Genomic DNA, 24,577 nt, shown 5'->3' with positions numbered 1-24,577 from the left:
CAAGAGAGTCACAGTTCTATGCAGGCAAATTATTGCAGCAGGAGTTGGGGGCACCCAACCTGCATAAGGAACAAGTTGGAACCATTGCTGTCTGTGAGGACTTCAAACTCCCACCAAAATCTAACTGCAGTGACTTCAGCTGTGTGAAACACATGCCTAGCAATTCCTGGGAAAACCATGTAGGATGAACCAGCCTTGACCCTGGCTCAGTGCAGATGTGACCAAAGGCAACGTGACCCCTGGGGCATTCTCATTCCCAACAGTACTGTGTAAGAAGAGACCACCTGTCAGTAATGATCTTTAGTGGAAATCTGGCTTCCCAAAGGACAAGAGAAATTGTCTATTCCCCCCTACACCTAAGCATCCCTGATCAGCTTTATCCTTTCTTCCTGTCACACCCAGATCATACCTTGTGCAGACTCCCTCTGCTATCTCCCAGAAAAGCAATGGTGTGGCCATCTTCCACATGGACTGCCACAGCTGTCAGACGGGCCTCTGTTTTCTCCAGGAGGGGGGCTGCTTCCAAGGGCACCCGGCTGGCCATGGGGCTGGGAGTGTGGTCAGAGCCACAGGGGTAAGCATACAGAGTGTCCTTTTGGGGAGAGTGGAAAGAACAGGGAAATCCATGTAAAAAAATGCATATAAGGAACACTGACATCAGTAACACCTTCCAACATCTCCTTTCCCCCTCAATTCCTTAAACAGGTGCCCCAGTAGCAAATAGGCTTTTTGACTGAAAATTAAAAAATCAGCTTTCAAGAACTAGTTCTTAGATTCTCAAAAAGCACCATTACTGGCTATACACTGCCACAATATAGCTTTGGGGAAGATTCATTTCATTTTTCAGTATAAAATAAAGAGATGAGAATTGCAGCTTCCAGTGCAAAAACACCTGGTCACAAACATCACTTCCAACAATTAGCACAGTTTTGTTGTATTATCTCCAAATTCCAAGCCTTAAGTAGAATCACAAAGCATCAGGACATACATAAACACAGGATGGAGCACAACCTGCTCCAAAGAGCTTACTGCAGCACAATAAAATCATAGAGCATACAGAGACCCACAAAGAAGTAAAAATGAGAGTCATCTCTGCACACTGCTTCGATTCTTCTGAGCCTTGCAAGATTCCTGATCAACTCCACAGCACTGAGCAAAAACAGTCATCCTTCTGTTCCAGTTAGATGCCTCCCAGTTCCACAGACCTTCACTTAGTCAATTCTAAAGGAAAAGGAATGAAACCTACCAACTTTTTTACTATTTATACATGTAGAGAAAAGATATTCCATTATGATTCATCTTTTTCCTAAGCAACAAACCCAGTCATGTCTAGGATAGTTTCTCTGTTGCTTTCTGTCTTCCTTGATACCTTGTTCCACTTCTACTTTAATTTTACAGTATCCTTTTGGAGACTGAATGTAGGGTTGTTTACCTAACAATTGCTATTAAAACACAATTTTTTAACAACCTATTAGTCGCTTGTCCTAAACCAATGATTTTCATAATGAAATCCCTTATGGGTAACATTTCCATTCTCCTCTCCAGCTCCTTGCTAATTACTCTTATAAAGCTGCATGTGGAGCAGAGGCATTAACTGCACAGTCCATGCAAACTCCAGCTCCCTCTCTTGCCTCAGGCAACGTGGCTGAATTTAGACTCCTTGTGAGCAGGGTTATGTATTCCTTCTGTCTGATGTCCATGGCTTTGCATTTGGCAGCTGAGCTGCACGGTACCATCCAGCACCAGGCAACAGAGCAGTCTCTCCCGCGCTGGAGGTCAACGATAACAGTACAATGTGGCATTCTTGAGGCATCTGCTCATCACTACCCCCAACCCCATGGAAAACTTCACCCTTCCCTGCTCCTCCCATTTACCTGTCTGGGTGGGGTTTTTTGTTTGTTTTGGGTTGTTGAGGTTTTTTGTTGGGTTTTTTTTTGGTAATTGACTGCTTCTAGGAGAAACTAAAAAGAGATCAGAAGCTTTTACAAAGTCCATGGAAATTCCATGGTAAAATATATTTAACCTATTGCCCTCTATTCCTTCTCAAATGTAATACTATTTTAACAAGCAAACAAGTTTTGACACAGTAGTTCTGCGTAAGAAATCATGCTAGTTAGAGCAGCACTACTTTTATTCTGATGTTTCATTGTTCTTCTTTCAAATACCAAGTCAAGTGATTTTCTGCATACCCGGTGTAAGGCTCTGACAAAGCCTCAGAGGAGGTTACAATTTGTAATGATTGTTAGTTTTCACTCTATAATTCATTTTTAGTGACATATACATTTTCTTATCAACTCTGCTGCTTGATTCTTCAGCTTCTTCCAAACACCTTCTAGTAACTCAAAAGATTTCCTGTTTCTCCAGTTGTCCAGTTCTGTGAGCTTCAGTCAAATTTCCATACTCAAAGGCATCAAATGTTAACTTTGAATGGGATTCTTGCTGTCTTTTATAGTCTTTGTATCAATTTAAACAAATTCTACAGCCTAATGACCTCACTACTGAGGATGATTTTCAAAAGTTTGTTAAAGAACAAAAATGCATCCGAGTCAGAAATAGTTGTATCCCAGTTGTGCTCAGCACAGTTACTGCCTATTTATGATGCCAAGGGCAAGTCACTTCACATGCAACATTTATCTGCCATAAACCAATGTGACCTGCCCAAGCTCTACCAGCACCGGCACAGGCTGCCCATGGCTTTGCATGAACTGTCTGCAGCGCAGTTAAGCACAGTCAGGAGCTGAAACTTGTTCCATTCTACAGGATTAAGACCATGATAATTGTATAAAGTGCTTATATAAATTTACATAGAAGCTCTTTGGATTGTTTTCAGTGAATAAGATCTTGGCAACATGGCAGGAAAATACATTTCAGTGATCATCCACTGTTCTGCTATGATGTAGCAAGTTTGGGTGAAGCTAATGCCTTGAATTCTGATGTGTGCTTCCTATGTTACACAGGTAGGACACAACAACAGGACAAATCCATACCTACGAATGAAGAAGATTGAAAGCTCAGTGCAAAAGGATAACTTATGTATATTGAAAACTACACTCACAGAAGATACACAGTCTTCTCAAGCCTTGCACAAATACGTTCCACGCTTCCAAATCTCAAGTCACTAACAGCATCTACAGAGTCTCCTGCATCTCAAGACTAATGGATTTCCAGCAAAAGTTGAAAAACTGAACTGGTTCTGAAACTCTTATAAAAACAAACACATTTTTTTTCCCCAGTTTAAGAGACTGTGTTGAACTGTAAAACTCAATCTTAGCCTCTTCTGATGGGCTAAAAATCAGAGGCAGTACTAACTAAAGGACACACATACCTTGCACACGGGCTGGTCTGAGGAAAAAAAAGGTGAAATGAATTAGCATTATCTTTTTATACAGCACGAGCTGTCACCATTGGAACTGAGTTAAAACTGTCCCTGCATAAAATGTTCATTGACAGCCGCTTCCACCCCGCAGTGAATGGAGCAGGCTGGAGCTGGCACAGACCCTTACACCCTGTTAGATACAATCTGAATGACAACCGCTACAATGTACTGAATGGTGAAGGGTAAAGTTTGTTAGGACATTTACATACCATTGGACACACTTGTTAATAAGATGCTGGACTTCAGTCAGCCCACCAATGCCAGCCTGTGCAGCTGGGACCCTGTGAGCACGCACCAGGAATCATATAGCAAAGCCGGGCCTTTTTCTCCCACCCTGTGTACCCACTTCTGCACCAGATCAAATGAGACGCAGGGAATCCACATCATTTTGCATGAAGGATTTTTCTAAACGGCTCACACCAGTTTGAGATTTAACTCCCTCAAGCTGCCCTAAAAACCACCTCTGACAATTCTTTCCGTGCAGCCTCATAAAGGACATATGGGACAGGCTGAGCAGTCCCTTGCTTCCCAACTCTTATGTACTCCTCCTGACCTTAACATTTGCCCTGCTCCAGGTCTGCTTTTTACCCTTCCCTTGTCCCACAAGTATTCTACAGTCAGCTTTAGCTCCTGAAAGGAAAGCCATAATTTTAAAACTGGTTTTGGATCACACATCCAAACTCAGCAGCTTCCAGAGTTCTGTGGTACTGCTTTGCTCATTGTAGCACAAGGCTGGGAAGACACAATTATCTGGACAGTCTGTTCTATAGACGCAAGACACAAGATAACAACGTGCTTCTCTGCTAAGGACTAGCAACGCCCTGGGTGAAAACAGGCTGCTCACAACCACAGAGCTTCATGCTGAGGCACTGCATCCAGCACCACCCCAGCAAAACACTGTTGCTCTGTTTGTGTGTCTGATCCTACTATCACAGCACCTGACAGACTGCAAGGAGTCACAGTCACCTCAGTTCATGCCTTAATCCTGCAACATCCCATCATGCCTTTGCCATAGAATTTCAAGAAGGATTATTGTCTCTTACAGGTCTGTAGACAAAGAAGAACCAGGTTGGGAGAAGGTCTTCCTTAGGCATAAAATTTTACAGCTCTAATAAGAAATCAGTATTTTATTGACTTTTTTTTTTTTTTGTTCTGTTCTTTTTTTTCCTGGATGCCAGTTCAGGAAGTTGTTGTGAGCTGCACCTCCCTGTAAGCAACAGAGACCTAGAACATCCCGTCCCAACACACAGGTGCACGTGCACATACCCCTCTCCTTCCCTGCAGCACAGGGAGATAGAGATACTGGTAAAGAACAACCTATACTGTAGCTTCACTGCTCTTGCCTAGCATTGTCAAGAGACAGGCTGCAGGGCCAAGCCACATCAGATGCTCTCCTCATTGCCATGTGTAGTTTGTACTCCCTCTACAAGGAAGCCTGCCCACATGGGGCAGAGTTGCAGCAGCAATGAGACAGATTGTACTCAAACAAGACATGGTGGTTATTGCACTGCTGCAGTAGCAAAGAAAAAGCTTGAGCCCAGAGGCTTTTAACCCAAGCAGATTTCAATATCCACCTGTGGGAAATAGGCTGACTTTAGGAACAGAAAGCAACACAAGGACACATTGCAGACTGCCCTTTAGCCTGACAAAGAGGCAAAGCCACTTACCGCAGGCAGCTGGACACAGTTGGAACTGACATCATATTCAATATACGCCACTTCTGTCCCATCTTCTGACTTCCCATCTCTCATGTAGCAAACATCCCTAGTCCAGTTGGTCAGGCGATCCACCTCCTCCATTGCATAGACACAGAGCGCAGACTCCTCGCTCAGTTTGCCAGAAGAAGCCTGCCAGGCAGAGAAGGCTGCAAACAGCACTTCTCCCTCAGTGTCCAGTCGCCCCTGGGCCAGGTCTTTTGCTGGCTGGGTGATGTAGGCTGCTTGCAAGAGACTGTATGTATTGGTTTTGCTCTGGCAGAGCAGAGGTAACTCCACATATGAATAATAATGAGAGTCATCCAGGCAGATCCTTGAGATGTAAGTCTTGTACTCGCGTGACTGAGACTTGAGGTCCCGACGGTAGAACAGGAAATAGACGCTTGAGCGGTAAGTGAAGGATTTAATGAAATGGTGGTTGTACTCGGAGAGGCGGCCCACAGCCAGTTTTGCTGTTTCTTCATAGGAGAAAATGGAGTGAGAGTCTGTTGCCTGAACATCCCCTCCGTGGGCCCTGAGATTCCGGGTAGTGATGGGAGGAATCCCTCCTCCAACTCCTCGGCTTGTGTAACCTCGTCCCACAAACAGCAAGGGGATCTCATCCTTGGAATAGGCTATGAGTCCCACAGTGGTGATATTGGGATCATTGGCAGCAACGTACTGAGTGTCACCAGGGCTCTCTGGTCGGAACAGGACGTGGTCGATGGACGTGAGGCTCCTCTTCTCACAGATTCCCTGGTGCACACTGCCACACACAATGAGTTCCTTCTGCACGGAGTTCACCAGCAGCAGCTTGTTGTGATTGTCAGTGTGGTGTGCCTGAGGGCACTCCAGCTTTGAGACTGGGGGCAGGCAATCTTTACTGTCCAGAACTGGCCCAGTCTGAACCACGTTCTTCATCAGCAGGTCAGATGTCAGCTGAAAGAGAAAGTTGGTGGCTCCCAAGTAAATGGTCCCAGATTCCAAGTCCATAGACAGGTGGAGGAATTTCGTAGCGTTGTGTGAGAACGTGACATACTGCAGTCCCTGTGGAATCCCTGCTCCCAAGAAACAGAGAACAGGAAGGAAGTACGTTCCCAGAGGCATGGTAAACACTCTGCAAGAGAGGAAACTCTGTTATAACTCCTCATAAACCTAGAGTGAAGATTAACATTCATCAAAATCCTTCAATAGCACTCTTGTTATGAGAGGTAGGCAAGGACAAGGATAATCACAGAAAGCAGGGAGCGAGACTCAAAGAGCCAAGACAGGACATTTGCAGAAACACCAACAGAAACAGGCCTGAAGGAGTATCAGAGACTTCACTCAATCACCTCTGCACCAGGATGACAGGTATAGCACATTTAGGAAAAGCTGGAATACTGCAAGTAATGTTCTTTCCCAGAGGCTGCTACGTGGTACTGGGAAAGTTTCTCTTCACAGGCCCAGATTTGTACTAAACTTGCTCAACGAACAGTCCAAAGCACAGATTCATCAATCCAGGGACATGCTCTAAGGAGAAAGGTGACAGATGCCATGACAGAAGGTGTTCAAAGCACTGAAATTGATCGCTATTCTTGTATGACCAGAAAAAGTCACCTCTAACCAGACTCCTACACAACTCCTTCCTAGGATGCTGTATTGGAAGTTCTCCAGGACAGGACCACATTCCTACAGCTGCCAGCACATGGCATACATTGTTAATGAGCACCACCACAGGAAAACAAGCCACTGTCCAAGACAAACACAACCTTCAGGACTATTGTTTAAATAATCTGTAGCTGGGATCCAATTCAGAGCAAACTAACAACCACTTTGCTCTGTATTTGATCTAGATAGTATAATTAATCCTTCTCTCTCTTATCACTTATGCCTATCAACAGCCTCTTGTGAGTCTTAAAGCTCTTCCACTAATGCTTTCAAAAGCAACCTTCCCATGCCATCTCTGCCACTGAACATCACCCACTCAATCAGGACCTGGATGCTAGGACGAGACCTCTAGAGAGCCAGTCAGAGCAGCTCCCAGCTACCTGCATCAGGAAATCACCCTGCCAAGCCAGCCCTGGTGGGGCCCTATCTTCTTGAGTAGGTGCAGCATGCCCAAGCAAGGGGGAGACCACCTTATCCTTATCACTATTACTGCACTCTCTGGGGGAGAAGTCTCTTGCTGGTATGCATCTCCCCATGGTATCTCTACCAGTGCTATAAAAGGCAACCTAAACGAGCCTGCTCTGGGGACAATGCTCCACTCTTTCCCTGTTCCATGCCCCAAAGGGTGGGCATTAGATCCAGGGAACCACCAGACCTGTTCTGCTCCTCTCCAGAGGATCTTTAAATCCTCTTGGAATCCACTGTGACCCACCCCAGCTGTGCCACAGATGGAACAGCTATCCTGAACGGCATAGGAAAATGGTGGAAAGGTGATAACAAGTATCTGCAACATTTAGATTAACGCTATTCCCATGGAGAAAGCGCAGCAGCTGCATGTACTCATAATTTACTATGAGTATCACTTTATTTGAATCGAGAAGGAGGTGTTGATGCAGCTGTGAATCTATTTCCTTCCCTCACTCTCTCCTGCAGACAAGGTATGAAAGCTGCATACAGCTACACAGATGCCAAGCTGGACCAGTGGCTCAACAGTGCTGATTGGTACAGTACGTCCTCCAGAACTGGCCTGTAATCTGCTGTGTTCATTTGGCAACTCAGCTTCTCAGGAGTGATGTTAATTTTGTAGTTAAAGCTAAGAAAACTATCATTACTTCCCTCCTACAGCACCATCTCTCTTGGATCTTCTTGGTGAGTTCAAAGTGCTATTAGCCCAGAATTGCTTAGAGTACAGAGGTAGAAAAAACTTTGCAGCATTTCCAGAGAAGACTACCCCAGCATATACTACACAAACGATGTTACATTTGTTCTGTACAACATCCAGCACACAGTGTGCAGAAAACAGAGCAGCAATGGTAAGAACAATAACTGTAAGAGTCTAGATCCTCCTTTTATTTCATAACTATTGCAGGAAAACCCCACAAAAGTCTACTTTCCAGTTCCTTTGTCAGTAAAATTGGCACCTTTGCTCTACCAAAAAGACCAGTTGAGAGGATTAGTCTACTTGTGAAATCCAACGGATGGAAAGTATTAAAAACACAACATATTATTAAATATAGGCTTTGTGAAACTCTGGAAAAGCTCCCCTTCACATGGTTACTGTGGTTATTGTAGGTAAGTAGGTATCACTGTCAGGATACACCTGGATACAGCAATTCTGGCTCTAGGCTGGCAGCTTTCCCCCTGAGCACACAGCCGCTGATTCACGCTGTACCAGCACCCTGTTTAGGTTACATGCACACTGGGGCTTTTGTTTGCTCTGATAATGGACACTTAGTGTTTTCTACTCTCAGAGCTACTAATACACTCTGGTTCACCCAGATTTGCAAACAGCACTCAACTAGCCTTAGAGCTTCTTTTCAGGGTGGTGAGAGAGTGCACTGTAGCATGGGCCAGAGGTCCTCATCATGCAGGAGATGTTACCTGTGAAGCACGATGGGGAGTATTCATAAAGCCAGTAAGTAGATACATCTACGGTGAAGGATGGAGCTCTGACTTGACTCTATCGCCTTGGCTATACATCAGCAGAGTATTGGACCCCAAATCCACTATGTGAGTTATTTTTTTGCATTCCGACCATTTTTACTGGAGACAATTTTATTCAAGGAACTCCTTAACCACAAACCATCTCATTATCTCTGCACTGCTGCCATGCAGATGTCACAATGACTACTTGTGCAGCTCTGTCTGGAGTCTCCTCAGTTGCAAAGCTTAAAATGCCTGCAAACAAAGCAATAGACTGATGATCATCCAACAGTAGGAGATTGACTACATCATGAGAGAGTCAAAGTGACATGGAGAAGAGAGTCTTTGATCTGGAAGCAGCTGAGGATCACAAGACATCATTACACTACACTGTTTACAGGGATCTCTAATCTTCTTTCTAGCTAATACAACCTTCCTATGCCAGCACTTACACAGTAAAACTGCCATGTGTGTTCAGAATTTACACATTCTGAAACACTTGCTTTCTGGCTAGGTCATATCTGTGAGCTGCAAGACTCTGCTGTCCACTACATATCAGCACTGACAACTGCTGGAGCAGAACTAACACTTATACACACCATCAGCACTGGAACTCAAAAACCCAGCACATGACACCACTCCAGTCACACAGATTTTTTACAAGCTCTTTGATCTGTAGTTGAATCTATTCCTAAATGTTTCCTTGAAAGTGTTTTATCTATTGGAGCACCTATACTGGAAAGTGATGGAAAAGCACCTAGCCTTTGGTTCCAGTGGTCCACAATCAAAAGCAGATCCTACTGTGGTAAAAGTTCTGACCTGAAGTTATTCTTTTATCATTGACCAATATCCTCCCTGAAATCACACTGTTAAGATTTAGTACTCAAAGGTGTTCCAGGTGAGAAGTTACTGTGTAGTCTTCATGACTTTGGGAAAACAAGAGGGCAGCTTAGAAGCAAAAAAAGAAAAATGGTAGTACAGCATGTTCTGCAAGCCAGTTCTAGGAGCTCTGAGTGATGGATAAACATTGAATACAGCGCTCTTTGCTGAAGAGCCATTAGCAAATTAACTTGTATTTATTGCTAGGTAAGTAAACATACATTAGAAATGAGGATGTGTGTGTGGGTATCAGTAGTTAGAAGCGTCTCTATTCTGTGTGAAAACTGAGAGAAAAAAAGCGCCATCAGTGTCTTTTGATTCAGTTTTCCAAGTTGTTTCTCAAGCATGGGCATCACTGCCTTTTTTATTTTTGCTCATCAGTTAAGCCCATCACAACCTCTCTGGGAGGACAGGAAGGAGGAGGATAACCTACATTTAAATCTGATGGTTTCATGACAGGCTACACTACTGAGCTCTTTATGGATTTACTGAACCGTTCTGCTTCCTGTGCTCACTGCTAGTGTATAACACAGCTGCTACAGACAGATTGCACTAAAAGTGTGTACCCTTTAATTAATTCTGAAGGCAATTGCCAAGGCTTAAAGACTCTTTTAAAATATTCTGGTTTTTTATTAATTCCTGTTAAATAGGAAAACGCTCCAGACGATGCTCTGAACATTGCTCTAACACACTGTAAAATATTAACATCCAAAGGTTACTTCTGATTTTTCATTTATTTAATCTGGATCACAACAGAAGGGCTAGAGGATTAGTCAGTTCTGCCACAGCATATTTATATCACATCCACAAAACAACAACCAATAACGTGGAAGCAATGACACTATTTTGTTACTTGGAATTTGAAATAAGACTGTGTTTTCTGTGGCACTATTTTTACCTCTCTGACCTCACATATTCCTCTCAGAGACTTTACTAATTTAATAAAGAAATAAACCCAGAACTCATCTGAGCACATTTTATGAGCATATCGACACATAAAGATTATTTCAATCCTTACAGATTATTTCCCTAATACCACATCCTATCCCCCAAACATGGAGAGGTCAGGTAATGTTCCAACTTCTAGGTTAGATTTCATACTCAACACCAATCCCCGCAGTATTATCCTTGGAAAAAAAAGTACACCTCTGAAATTTGCACCTGCAGTTTCCACTGTAGCACTCGCAGAGCCAGCCCACAGTGACGGCACTAAAAGGTTTTAAAATTAAAAGCGTAATTCTTCCAGCTGAACGACAACTCTTGTCCTCCAGCACATTGAAATGATCCAGCACCAGGGAAATGACCACTGCTGTGTTTTCTGTACAAAAGCCCTGAATTACAGCCCCCCTTCTAAGTTTCATATGCTCAACAGAGACTTGCTGTTTTCTGCTGTGAAAGATGACATTCCCATTAAAGAAATAAACCTCTTTTTCTGAGTCTTATTTACTACTACCAGGCCAGTTCCTTGCTCTGCTGTTTAAGAACACTGGCAGCAAGCAGCTCCAGCAGAGATGAACACAAACCTCTGTTTTCCAAATAAAACCGACCCCAAGGAGAATCCAAAGCCCAAGCCATCCTGTCAGGGCAGGACTGGCACAGACAAGGGAGCCCTGTTATACCAGATGTGAGAAACACCAAAGCTGAAGTCAAAATACCTTAAAAAAATCCTCTAAAGACAGAATATAAAATTTGAAACTGCAAGGGAAGGTGGCAGAAAACCTGTACTTTCAGGCTACAAAACTCATAGCATTATTAGATAAATACTTGGGGAAATGTCATTTTCTAAACCTTGATAGTTACTGCTGACCATTACAATGTACTTTTCTGGATAGGGGGTATACTAAAATAATCTTGCACAAAATATCTTTTCAACTTTGTGACTATTGCAATTTTAATGACACTTCTGCATTGTTCAGGGGTCTTTGGAAAAAAATGTTGGCTCTCTACACCCTAGGCCTACCCAAACATTAATTTTAGCCACACTGGAATGAATCAATGCTAGTAGACAGGTATTTTCCCTAAACAGCTCTAGCACAACAGCACTGCCACCACATGAAAATGTGTTATAAATGCTAGTTTAAGTTTCCAGTACAGTTAATGATTTATACAATGTTAAATCGTAAGCTTCTCATAAATCAAGACAAACTACACAAACATTTACAAGGAATATAAAGCAACCACAAGCTGTTTCCTGTTAGAAGAAGCTTTCTTCATATATATTTTGTCACTGTAAATTGAGGGTTGACTTTTCACTTTGCTATCCTCTCAAACACTAAAACTGTGAACTCAAGTACCATGTTGCATATACAATTTTTAAAGGGGAAACTGAGTTGGCTGGTAGTTCCCCAGTATCTTGACACAATCAAAGCATAACTTTCTGCCAGTGTTACATATTTGAAGACTGGAGTCCTTTAGGATCTGCTCCAACTTTCTGCATTATCAAACCACAGGACACCACTAAGCAGTCTCTCCTTCTAGTCCACAAACCTCTGACAAAGTCTCCCAGTGAAGGCAGAATTGTTTCTTAGGGCTCCTAAATTACAGAAATTACCACCTTAACCCAGCAAGCTGATTCCTGAGGGTTAAGGCCTTATCATCAAGTCTAGCTTTGCTTGTCACAGGATCTTCCAAGTCAAAGAAGCTTCTAGTTATTTTTTTGCATGAACAGTTTTGAAAACTAATCCTTCTTCTTAATCCTCCTTGGGCAAGAAGATAACGACAGCTATTCTAACTCAGAGGTCCACCTACACAGAAACCCTGTCTCCAGCAACAGACAATAATAGATGCCTAAGTAGTAGTATAAGGGCAGACAAGCATAAGGCAATCCTTCCGTTGCCAGCTTTGAGCCTTCCTGAATCACAGACTGTAGCCACGTGTAATCCTTAGGATGGATGCATTAGATGGGCTGAGCTTCTTCAGATAGAAATAATTATTTTTTTTTAACATGTTTAGACTACTTCCAGAGAGCCTAGGTAGGTTTAATCCACCTGTAATAGAACCCTACTGGGAAAGCAGAGCTCACTCAATTCACTCCAATAAACAAATCCATTATTTCTACACAAATCTAAGATCATCAGTACCAATAGAAACAAATGTGCTTGTAGAAGTTCAAGAATCCAAATGTTGATCAAAATACAGCCTAATATTGTAATAGTGAGAAATCCCTGCAGTACTCAGAAAATTCCAAGAGTAGATTTCCCATTTCTAGTTAAATTAGATCCAAGAGCTATTTTTTAATCAGTTTAATATCAATTAAACTGATTTTGAAAGAACTGCCAACAAAGCTCTTGAAAAAAAAAGAAAAATGTTAAGTTATTATGGAATTCAAGTTTCAGTCGCTGTCGTGATTTATTAAGTAGTTAAAGGACAGGAAACCAAAAGTGGAAGAGTTTCTCGTCAGAGGAAGGTTATCAGCAAGGTCTGCCAAGAATTTGTTTTGCCACCTGCACTGTTCAGTATGTTCACATAATATCTATAAAGAGAATTATATCCAGAAGTGGTAAAGGTTATTAATAAAAAGATAATATTAATCATAATCAAATTCAGAAAACCTGCAAAAAGTAACTGAATTCATGTGCTTTTCAGTAACTACACAATATCTTGGATGTCAATAAATACTAAAACCAACATGAAATATTCTAATTCCATAAACACATGAGAATCCAAATTAGCTGTTACCACTCAGGAAACTTTGGAAACTTGGTAGGTCAGTTCAATATTTAGTATCAAGTAAAATGGCAAATAAAGCCTTCAGAGTGATTAGGAAAGAAAACAGCATCACCATTATGTTGCTGAATGCTGCAGGCAGTTCTCATTCCCACATCTGAAAAAGGAGACAGAATGACAAAAAGGACAACAAGGAAGATCAAAGGCATGGGGCAGCTTCCATATAAGGAGAGACAGAGCAGACTATGACTTTGGATGGACAAAGAAACAACCAGAGGGAAGATATAGAAAATTTAAGAGATCTGAAACATGACATAATGTCAAGATAAAGAACATGAAATAGTCTACTACCACATCTCACAACGCAGAAACAAGGGAGAACCCACTGAAATTACAGACTTCTCTAAGCCAGTTCAAGGATACTGTCACTGGATGTAGAATATTTGAAACAAAATTTAAATTGCATAATGAAATTGTAGAGCTCACTGCTGTAGAATGTCATGGAGACTAGAAACGTAAACAAGTTAGAGGCGAGATTATATAAATTAATGGAGAATAGATGTAGTGCAGATAAGATGATTAGATACAGCTCCTGGCCAAGGAGAGCCCTAAACTGATGATGGTCATAAACTAGGAGTCAAATTGGGCAGGGAAGGGGAGGGGAGTGGGAGGACAGGCCACGAGACAGGCCAGACAGGGGATGGGATGGGACCAAAACCAAACCCACCACATTATACATGCCCTGTTTCTTACAGTCCTCATTAAGCAGATGGTTCTGGCTCTTATCAAAGACAGAATACTAAGCTACACAGACCTCTGCAATTTGCCCCAGGATGACACTTCTATTTAAACTTCTTGTTTTATGGTACACTTATAGATTTTATTAATTTTTAAGTATTAAGAATGTAACTTTAGCCCTGCCCAATCGCATATTTAGGAAGTCGGAAACCTCACCTCATTGACTATTTCTAAAGGCATTATCTATCATATTAATATTTAGATACCATCTAAATGAATCCTGATAACACAGCACAAAAGTTAATGCACAACACAGTAGCAAAGCAAGCATCTCTCCCTCAGCAGACTGGGAAACCAAAGCAAAGACCAGAGCCACGGTGCACAGAGGTGGCACAATTGAATTTATCACACCAACAACACCTCTCTTCCAGGAACAGCTCTTCCCCATTTGCTAAACGTTTGATGGAAACATTTTGTTTGGATGCCAACTTAACAAAACAGATAACATGTGTTTACTGTACAGCTAAGAACTGAGTAGCATTCAACAGAACTGCTAGTGCTAAAAGTAGGTCAGGACCATCCGTTCTAACTGGGTAGAAAAAAAAGCTAAAGCACACCAGACTATTTGGCCAGGTATTACAGAAAACCTTCATCTAGGATTTCATCACTACTTCAAACAGACATGATTCATATTTTACAGGCCTCCACCTCAAACAAGGCACGCCTTCCCAACCACACTGCCCTCCCTATCATTAGGGGCACCTCTCCCCAGCCTCAGCCAGGATCCTCCTGTTCTCAGCTTTGGCTTCACAGAATACAAAAGCCAGAGCCCTGCTCTGCACTAGCTGTCTTAGCTGTTCTGTGTTGATTTCTGTAAAGCAGAAATGCCCAACTATTTTATCCAGAAAAAGCTAGGACAGCACAGAATCTTCTCAACATAATCCCTTCTGCCTTAGAGTTTATTTTCCTTGGCAGGGTGCCCTCCAGAAGGGAGAGAGAAGACCTGCAACCAGCACATCCTTCCCAGAGAACAGCACCGTGACCCCTAACCAAGCTCTCACGTCCCCGAGGCAAAGGCCACACTCCCAAAGCAAGTCCTTTTGCATTTAGTCTGGCCTTAGAGTAACCTAGCAAGAGAGAAAAGGAGCTCAAAGTGTACCATGAAACTCCTGTGAAAGGAAACCAGTACACATGCACCCCAAGAGGAAACCATGGTCTCCATGCTAGCATCAGCCCTGTAGGACTGTGTAGTGAAAGGGAGAGCAGAGACCTACCACAAAAGGAGTTCATGCAGCAGTGTTACAGACCACAAGCAGACACACAAAGACCACATCCCGAGCTCCACCACCCAGTTGTCAAGATGCAAATCAGAACTGTTAAACACTGAAGCCTGTCTTGAATAAATCCTTTTGCTCTGCAAACATTGAGCAGTGCAGGATGCTCTGGCCTTTTAAAAAGCAGCATTTCCTCACCATCTCAGAAGTCATCCATTTTAGTACCACAACAGCTCTATAAAGAAGTAATACGACCTGAGTGGACAGGAAGGAGTTCTTCTCCTTGGACTTTTCTTTCATTTGAAATAAAATTCACTTTTCTGTCCTCCCCAGTAATTTTCTGGAGAACCATACAGCCTGACAGCAGTTTGACAGTCTTCCCCCATCACTCCAGTAGTGTCAGCAATTCTGGCTACAGCCATGAACACAGGCAGTAACATGCAAATAAATGTAATGCAATGGAACCACATGAGTAGATCTATCCCCTCCCACTCAGGAGAGACAGCAAAATCAACAGAATTCCATATCACTACCACAATCTACTTGTGGCTTGCCTTCAAACCAAGTTGGGGTACATTCTATCTTATATTACTCAACTCTAAAGCATTATCAGAAACGAAGTTTTGATCAATTATCTTTCATTAATTAGTGCCTAAGCCTGGAAGGCTATTACTAGTCAGCTACAAACTATTAGGCTCAATATTCTGGTAATTAGGTTACATAGGTCTGCCAGATAATGATCCAGGTTGAGGTGGATAGACATTTTCTTCCACCTCTGCAAGTCAGTACCAAGGCTTTTGTAAGGCTAAGAGCAGATAGCAACACACCATGTTGTTCAGAAAGTTGCTCATAACATATATAAAACACAATAGCTCCCACTGCACTACTGCAGAAGACTGAGCAGGCTGGGTGCAGACTTGAGAGCCAGGATCAACTTTGCACCAGTCTCAACAGCCCTGAGCAATGATCTTTCCACACAGGTTGAGATCACAGAATGGTGACACAGGAACCAGCCATGAAAGGCTCTCAAGGTGCATGTGACTGAGGAGGCACAGGCTAGCAGCAGCAATGCAGCAGACTCTTCCACCCTATGGTCACAGCCCTCCATCTCAGACATTAACCATACTCAGAAATTCTTGTTTCAAGGGTAAAATTCAGAGCATCAAACTGCTTATGAACAGGGGTGGGAGAGCTACTGCTGTGCATGGGGCATCAGGTAATGCTCTTCACTCATTCTACTATGGGGCCACAATCTGGAGGAGTGAAAATGAGCAATATTGAAAATTAAGCAGTGAAAGAAGCAGAAGTTAGGACACTGAAAGATTTTGTAACTTGAAGATATAAACCATCTGGAGCAAGAGTTCTCCAGTCACTTAACAGGCAGACATCTAGTCACACCTTATCCAAAACAAGAAATTTTATTAGAAGACAAAATTCGCCATAAGAAACTGTAACACCATCAAGTGGCTTTGCAACATAAGTAAGTGTCTGTTCTAATCTGTACATTCACACTGAGGAGATCTTATTTTTTTTCTAGCAAAATATTTGAGCTCCTGGTCCTATTCAGGGCTGAGAAAGCTTCTTTGGTGCTATCCTAAAAGGCACCAGGTTCAGAACTGGCTACCTGTTCACAGCAGTCATGAATTTTAAAGGCTTTTCATTCCGAGACTGTTCTCCATCTGGTTTGCTACCCTCCCACCTTCACAGTCTGACAGCCACTGGCTGGGCAGGACCAACTGGCTTTTCCCTTTGCCTTTCAGGGAGGCCCAGACCTTCACCCTAGGGGCAGAGAGATGCACTAACAGGTCTACTGCATTAACTGCAGTCCTAGTCTGAAATGCAAACTTCTTTGAGAAGGAATTTCAGCCACTGTAATTGTCTGACTGTTGGCATTTCCAGAGAATGCTACATTGCTGGGGTCACCTCCGGGCAGAAGTGTCCAAGAGACTGGAAAACCAGATTTACAGTTGTTTGTTAGGAACAGTACTGAGAGTTTTATATGAGTGTCTGCTTTTCTGTTGGAAGGAACAGGTAGACAGACCAGAGAGGCTGGTAAGGGGAACAAGGGAAAAGTATGCACATCTGTGCTGAAAGGATAAATCGCAGCCTGTGGTCAGCACAGTTTTGTTCACAGATGGACCCAATTCCAGGCACTCTTCCTCTGTCATTTTAAGCTATATATTCCACACAGCAGAGACTGTGCCTTCCTCTGGGAAGGTAAACTATTCAGTTCTGCCACAACATAGGTAACTATTCTCTATGGAATACAAGATGCAGAGAAGACAGTTTCTGTATCCTTGCAAAAGGGCTGCTTTTTTCTCAAAGTACATCAACTCAATTGTTTTCAGTCATAAGAGTGTGGCTCCAAGAATGTACATCATCTTAATTCTGCTACCAGTCAGCTTTCCATAGCTGCTCCCTAAGGACCACAGTAGCAAAGCTAGTCAACAAAAGGTAAGTAAAAGGATACCACCCAACAGCAGAGGCTGCACCTCCAGGGACCAAAAGACAGATAGCCCCATATTGGTCTCTTCGTTCTGAAAGAGAAAGGAAAAATTCAAAGGAACAACTAGGACTGTTCTGTACTGTGTCCTCTGCAGATTTGAGTATCTAAACCCAAAGTGCAAGATCAGACTTTCAAGGGTAAAGTATCTAGAAGTAAGCCCTGCTTGAGTTATTTTTAAATGTTTAGACAGGACCTAAAATAAGACCAGTGTTTTGAGTACTACTGAAGAGTATGAACCTCAGGCAGACCATGATATTTTTAGTTTGAAAATGCTTTGAGACAGGGATTATACTGATTATATATCTGCTTATCGCCCATTTGAGCTGAAATTGGGTTACAGTCCATTACCAGACAAGAAATACTCTTTTATAGGGGAGAAAGTCACACAAATAAGACTTAAGTTATTAGCAGAAAGGCAGTCTCTGTAACTCAGTAAAACACATACCATCTCAGAGCAGCATGAAGAGTATATGCCACAGAGAAAGGGAGAAAGTCGGTTTCTCTGCTTAGAATATTTGTCTCCACACCACCCTTCCTAGCAGCATAGTTTCCAGAAATGTACTCTCCACTTCTCTTCAAACTCAACAGTCTGCAGACTCCAACAGCCTACTGGCAGTGCCTTCAGCAAACAAGAGGTGCAGGCAGTACATAACAAGCAGCACACAACCAACCCAGAACACATGCTATACCAGTCCCTGTTGTTACAAGCTTTATTTGTATTCCCCTCTCCCACTCCATGCTGACAAACCAGCCTGCTGTTGTCTAGCTCCAGTGTTGGCCTGAAACATAAGTACGAAGTAAGCATGTAGTAGCACTTCCCTGAATACTCTCCAAGGCTTCAACAATGTGTAGCTCAGGGATTTCTTGGGATAGAAGTGGTTTCTATGCATCTAGTAACCTTCAATAGCTCCTTCTTCTATGAACCTGCCCTTTCTCCTCAAATACACACAGACGTTTGGCATTCACAACATCCTGTGGCAAGAACCTTCTCAGGTTAGCTGCACACATCAAGGTCTAAGTCATTATTTGTTTTTAAGCTTACTACATGCTGGCTCCATTCAATACCTATTTATACTTGTAATAGAAGAGGCAAAAAAAAGGTTGCTTCCCCTCTAACCTTTCCATATCATTCAGGATTTGAAGATAACTATCACTCATTGCTTTTCAGGTGGAAAAGTCTTGGTTTATTCACTTGCTCTTTATATGGAAGGTAATTCCCATCTCTGGTTGCTGTTCCCGCTGCTGCATTTCTATTAAGATACTTTTCTTAAGATGCAAGGGCTTTCCTAAAGCTACGGAAAACTCAACTTCCACATGAGCTGGAGAAACTAACTTGATGATTTTAAACACAGCAGGGATTCCCAACTGCTTTAGTCAATTGCCAGTCAGGTAGTTATCTGCAAAAATACACAGCTTAACTTCTTAAACTGAGTTTGCTCAAAAGCAAAGTTTACTTTCAAGCCACAGTATCCAGTTACACCTTCTTCCTCCAGAACAGAATGCTTTTCCCCCAAAAAAATTTCTCTCCCTGCTAGTGCTTTGAGAACAAAAACAGCATCATAAAATTTGATTTAGCCTGCTCTGATGAAAGGTATATAAAGGTTGCATGCCAGAGCTTTATTCTGGCATATTTTCTTTGTGAACATTTTGATTCATCAATTTTTTCCTCAAATATGGGCACAGTATTCTGTCATTTCATTAATGGACCTTGTTCTTCTACAGGGTCATACTGTATACTTGGTTCTGGACGCTGTTTTTGCCATGACTCCCTAAAAATCATGAGTGATTTCTTCCACAAGTGCACTGATTCTAATTGCTTCTTACATTCTTGATTATCAGATATAGGACTTCATTATTTATACACATTTAGCTCACTAAGCAACCTAAATTTTCCTGTCAGGCTGACATATCTGGCTTTTCTCTGTCCTGTGCCAGTTTCACCATTAGAAGTTAAACAAGCATTTTTAAGATGTTCAGATGTAGAAATGTAATAAGGAAAAAAAAGTGAGGCCATTAAAACTCAGCAGAATTTAAGCAGACAGATGCATTATCTAGAGTTACAATACTCACTGCTAACAGCATTTTTAAAAATGTAAACCTACCTCACAATTCAGGGCTTTGAACTGTTCTTTAAGAGTTAGGAGGAACACTTCACCCCATAAACAGCCCATAACTGGTCCTGATCAAAGAGAACTTTCCTCTCAAAGCGGTGGATGCCAAAGAGCATACAGGACTCAAAAGTTCATCTAATTAAGCCTCTAGGTTGAGCCCACCTCTTCCACTATATCAGATGGGCAAAGCATTTAGCTCAAACTATGTCAATTTTGACAGTTACAGAAATCTGCACCTGGAGCATAACACAGGGGCTTATTTTCACAGAAAGCACTCACCTGGCTCCATGTATTACCCCCACAGTGCTTTTAGAGGCAAAATGTATAAACAGATTTGGAATGTTATTCCTTATCTGTTGTAGGTATGTGTAGGTCATTCCTTTTCCACTGAAAGAAGCTGAGATACTACCAAAACAAGCTTTCATACTCAAACAGATGGAGCATACATGCCTAGTGATGAAAATCTCAACATGCAGCAGGAGACATCTCAGTAACAGAATTGTAAGATGCAAGACCAGAGAGCATTTTGTACTAGTGCTTCATTGAACTACCACATTTGAAACTAGAGTTGGAGTTTGAGGTAGCTATTTGATTGTGATGAGATTACATCATAAATTAAGGAAGTATGTGACTCCAGGTCTAGAAATAGCCAAATTCCCACTACTCTGACCACTTTACTGAGAACACACTCTACAGAACTGTTGCCAGGCATAGGAAGCAATGAGAAAGAAGTGTCTATAGGCAAAGCACATGATCACAGTTTGGAAAAATGTGCCCTCCACCCTCCAAGGGTGAGAGTTGCTCCTGAAGAATTTTTGCCTTCCACACAGCACAGCAGCTGTAAGTTTATCTTTACTCTAAAAAAGTGGTGGTCCATAGAAAACCAGCCCCTACACTGCCTAAAAAGGGAGAGAAGAGGAGGCAACAAGTACCACTCTCCTAGGTAACACTGAATTGCTACTCTGGCTGCACAGGAATGAAGTCGAGCGCGACTGGGTAATAACCATAATTCACATCTCAGAAGTTAGTTTGTTCAATCACAATCTTTCACACTTAAAAGTACCAAGAAGCACATCCTCTAGTGCACTCCTGTTGGAGCACTTTTCAATAGGATCTAGACAAAATTAACCTGATATCTGGATCTAGCCAAAATTAGCTTGATATCTCTAAGAATACAACATACAGCCCTCTGTCCTCCCTTTGGACTTTTATATTTATGTGTCCTGAAAGCACAGCTCCAGCAGAGACTGGCCTCGATTCAAGTCATTTCAAGTACTTACTCATTCGCTATTTCAAACAGCTTTGATTTAGTGGTTTAACTTGAACCACCCAGAGCAATGCAAAGCTGAGGAAACCAGACTCACCAATCTTTGTACATGTGTTATATGTACTCAGGATTTATTCTTGGAGGCTCCAGATAGAAGCAGGTTTTCTGAAAACTTGCTCTTTTCCATCTAAGAGCTCAATCCAGGTCTACCACCAAACTGAAACCACACAGGCTGCACACAGAAAAGTCTGGGCTAGGGGTTGCTATCTGGCTTTGTTCTTTGTTTTTATTTCTGCTGAGCCCTCCTGCTGCTATAACTGCAAATCCAACAAGCAGATCTCCTTCTGAGAAGGGCTCTTATACTCCCTGTGCTCCAACGTGATACTCATCTCCTCAGTGAAAGAGTCAGTGACTCATCTAGATTGGTACTTAGTGTCCAGGTGCCAGGGTTTCACTCCCTAACCAGAAGTTCATGCAGATCTGCAGATCTCCAGCAGCTCATTCAGTCTGCGATCTCTGCTGTACCACCCTATATTTGATATTCAAATTCCCAAATTTATATTCCACACATTCACTTACAGACTGCTTCACCAGGCAAACCCAAACGGGAGCTGTAACAATTTTGTTTAACAGGAAGCAGCCTGAAAGGAGAAATCAGATTCAGGGAGACATTTCTTCAAGGGTCTAAAGCTGTCAACACCACAGAGCTCAGCCAGCATAAAGCAGCCCATCACACTGCATGGTGATTGACAGCCAGATATGAGCATCACCCCCACTCCAGGAGACTGTCTTCAGATTTGCCAACACTCACTGGCCTATTTCTGGCCATAAATCACCATCAGAAAGTAGCTTTTTTTGTTTTGTTTGTTTCCTTTTGTAGGTTAAACTCATGCCTTTGTACAGAAAACTCAAAGTTTAAAAGTCTTTTTTTTACATTGGAACAAAGATGGCAGTGCAGCAGCAGAGGTGCTGAGAAGATTCTTGCAAAAGGTGTACTGTGGCCTGACTTAGGCAAGACTGAAACCCACAGACCCCAACCAGCCTGAGAAAGGGCAGTGCAGGTGGGGTGGAGGACCAAGACAAAGACAAAATAACAAGCAAATAGACAGGCAGTCTTTGGAGTAAATGCATCTGCTTACAGAAGAACTCTACGGATCAAAGCCTCTGTTGAAGAGAAGCCTTCCATCCATAGGCCGTCTGTAGGCTTTCCCTACATAAAGGGAGTGTTCCCTCTGCAAAGGGAACAAGTGCATATTCTCACACACAGCCACATGCCAGGTGGTACAGTTTATCAGGTGGGTTCATTAGGTGAGGCTGCCCACCACTGCATTGGCCACCCACATTGAGAAGATCAGGAACTGGGAGGAGCCCAGTGGGCTGCAGCAGTTCATGGCCATCACAGTGCTGACTCCCGGCGCATTTTGCTTACCATTTGGACTCTTGGGACCGTTGAGACACCTTCATTTCTCTTATTGAGGAGTGTGCCTCAAGCTGGAAAAAACAACATAACATGAAATGCAAAGACTATTTTTCCAATAAATTTAATTTCTCTTGCACTTGACTCCCGCTATAGTTCCCTTCCCCCGAGAAGGCAAGGTCTGGCCAGCTGCACAAAGTCCAGGCAGCCCTGGAAAAACAATGGGATCTTTTTCTTGCCAGAACGAGCCTTCCCGTTCACCCTTCCAACCATGGCACAGAGGACACCCCCAGTGTGTCTGCAGGGGAGAGGAGTCTGTTGGCATGGCAACAGTACACCCTAACTCCCTGCTAATGAACGGGGATAAAATGTTTTGTTCTCATTAGGAAAAATACAGACACATTCCTGATTGGTGAGTAATGTCTCTGCCTCTGGGAGATTAGCTCAGAGCTGTGCAGCCTGAAACAGCCTCAATTCAGCCCATTGCCCTGCTTCCCTTGAACAGCCCCTCTCCAAGGGCTGAACGTCTCTCAAGGGCAAGCCTACAGAGCCTTCTGTAGCACTTTGCCTTCAGGCCTGAGACAGCTCAAGGCAAGAATAATGAGAAGAGGCTTGACAGGAGCAAACCATAACAGGCACAATGGGAACACACTCCTGTCTCTGCAGGAGCAGGGCAGAAAAGCCAGCTCTTGCTGGTGCATTCACTGCACCTGGGTCCCAAGCTACCACCACAGCAGGCAAGTTTCTCTTTGTGTATCCACTGCAGGCCTGCCTCACATAGGCCTCGGGTCAACCTGTGACTCCAGCTCCCACTCCAGACACTTCTTCCATTGCTGGGTGAGTAAATGAACAGAGCACAGAGTTGCAGTATATTCAAAAGCAGACCTCAGCAGCCATTTAACTGCCTGGGTGCAGAAAACTGAACAAGGGCTGCTGCCCACCAGTTTCTGTTATGATTTTGGCATTTAATAATCAGCAAGATCTACCAGGAGGAATCACTTTTGTGTCTGCAGAATATTTGCACATATGCTGTTGTTACATTGCTCATGTCCATAACTGAGTGCTGACCCAGGCTACTCTCTTGGCCTTGCAAGAAAAATAAGCCTCTGTCCCACACAGGCAATATTGCTTCCCAAAACCTCTCCCCTTCAGATACTCCTGCCACAGGGGCCAGCACAGCAAGTGGGAGGATCACAGCACCTCACTTTTTTGCAGGAAAAGATCTGGAGGAGAAGCAAGGCCAGACATCCCATGCACAGACAAAAATCCAGTCTCTAACCACACATTTGCCATGCTTTGGGGCATAATCTGGTCAGTACAGTGCAAACATAGCCCAGCAGAACTGAACTCTGGAATTGCACTTCGAGCTCATGGTTCATCTCTCCTTTATGCTACTACTGTGTCCCATTCACTCATATCAGTTTGCCTTGCTTTGAACTCAGAATCTGTTGAGAATAAGGACCTTAGTCCTCAGAGAGGACTTCATAGAGTATTTCTAGGCACTGAACAAGTATTCCAACTCCCTTCTCCCTCTGCTAGGAAATTGGCCAGGGTTAGTACCCCACACAGAGATACCTCATCTCCAAAGCAAATGGATGTGACAATGCCTTCTTGCTCTCTCAGCCCCCTCTGCATTGCTGATGGAGAAATGGTGGGATTTCGGCTCTGAGGTAATCACAGGCTGTGCTCTGAGCACCCGCTAACTCCCCTGGCCCCTCAGACTTTCACCTGCTCTTTTCCCTCTTCTCACTCCTCAAGGCTTCAAACAGCTCAAAATGGTTCAGGAGAAGGTGGGGTCAGCATCAGGAAAGAAGGGCTCTGCTGTCTTACTCCTTGGAGAAACTTGAATATTTTATAGAGAATGATGCTGCTTCAAGTGCTGCTGTTCTCACCCAGACACAAAACCTGTATGTTCACCTGTGCTGTCATCTGCTCATGGAACTGCTGGGACTTGATTTCTACTTTACATCCTTCCAGCTGAGAAATAATTCATTTCACTCCCCTAGCCAGAAACTCAATTGTCTGCACAGCCATCTCGATCTGCCTAAAGGAGGGAAATAAACCCAGGATCTTACC

General features: G+C 43.0%; 1 protein-coding gene across 1 annotated transcript in view; it reads right to left on the bottom strand.

Moving 5' to 3' along the window:
• The window catches only part of PLXNB1 (plexin B1), a 55,882-nt gene extending 33,346 nt beyond the window's left edge, over positions 1-22,536 (bottom strand). The window contains exons 1-3 of the mRNA XM_062008339.1: positions 22,514-22,536; positions 5,044-6,187; positions 410-592 (exon numbers count right to left, since the gene is read on the bottom strand). Of these exons, the coding sequence (XP_061864323.1) occupies positions 410-592; positions 5,044-6,177 (1,317 nt within the window). The 5' untranslated portion in view covers positions 6,178-6,187; positions 22,514-22,536. The remainder of the gene's footprint in view (positions 1-409; positions 593-5,043; positions 6,188-22,513) is intronic.
• Positions 22,537-24,577: the final 2,041 nt, after the last annotated feature.

The sequence above is a fragment of the Colius striatus genome, chromosome 15 (assembly GCF_028858725.1).
Source record: "Colius striatus isolate bColStr4 chromosome 15, bColStr4.1.hap1, whole genome shotgun sequence".
NCBI lineage: Eukaryota > Metazoa > Chordata > Aves > Coliiformes > Coliidae > Colius > Colius striatus.
Note: the sequence above shows the minus strand (reverse complement) of the source record. Positions and strands in the feature narration are given on the sequence as shown.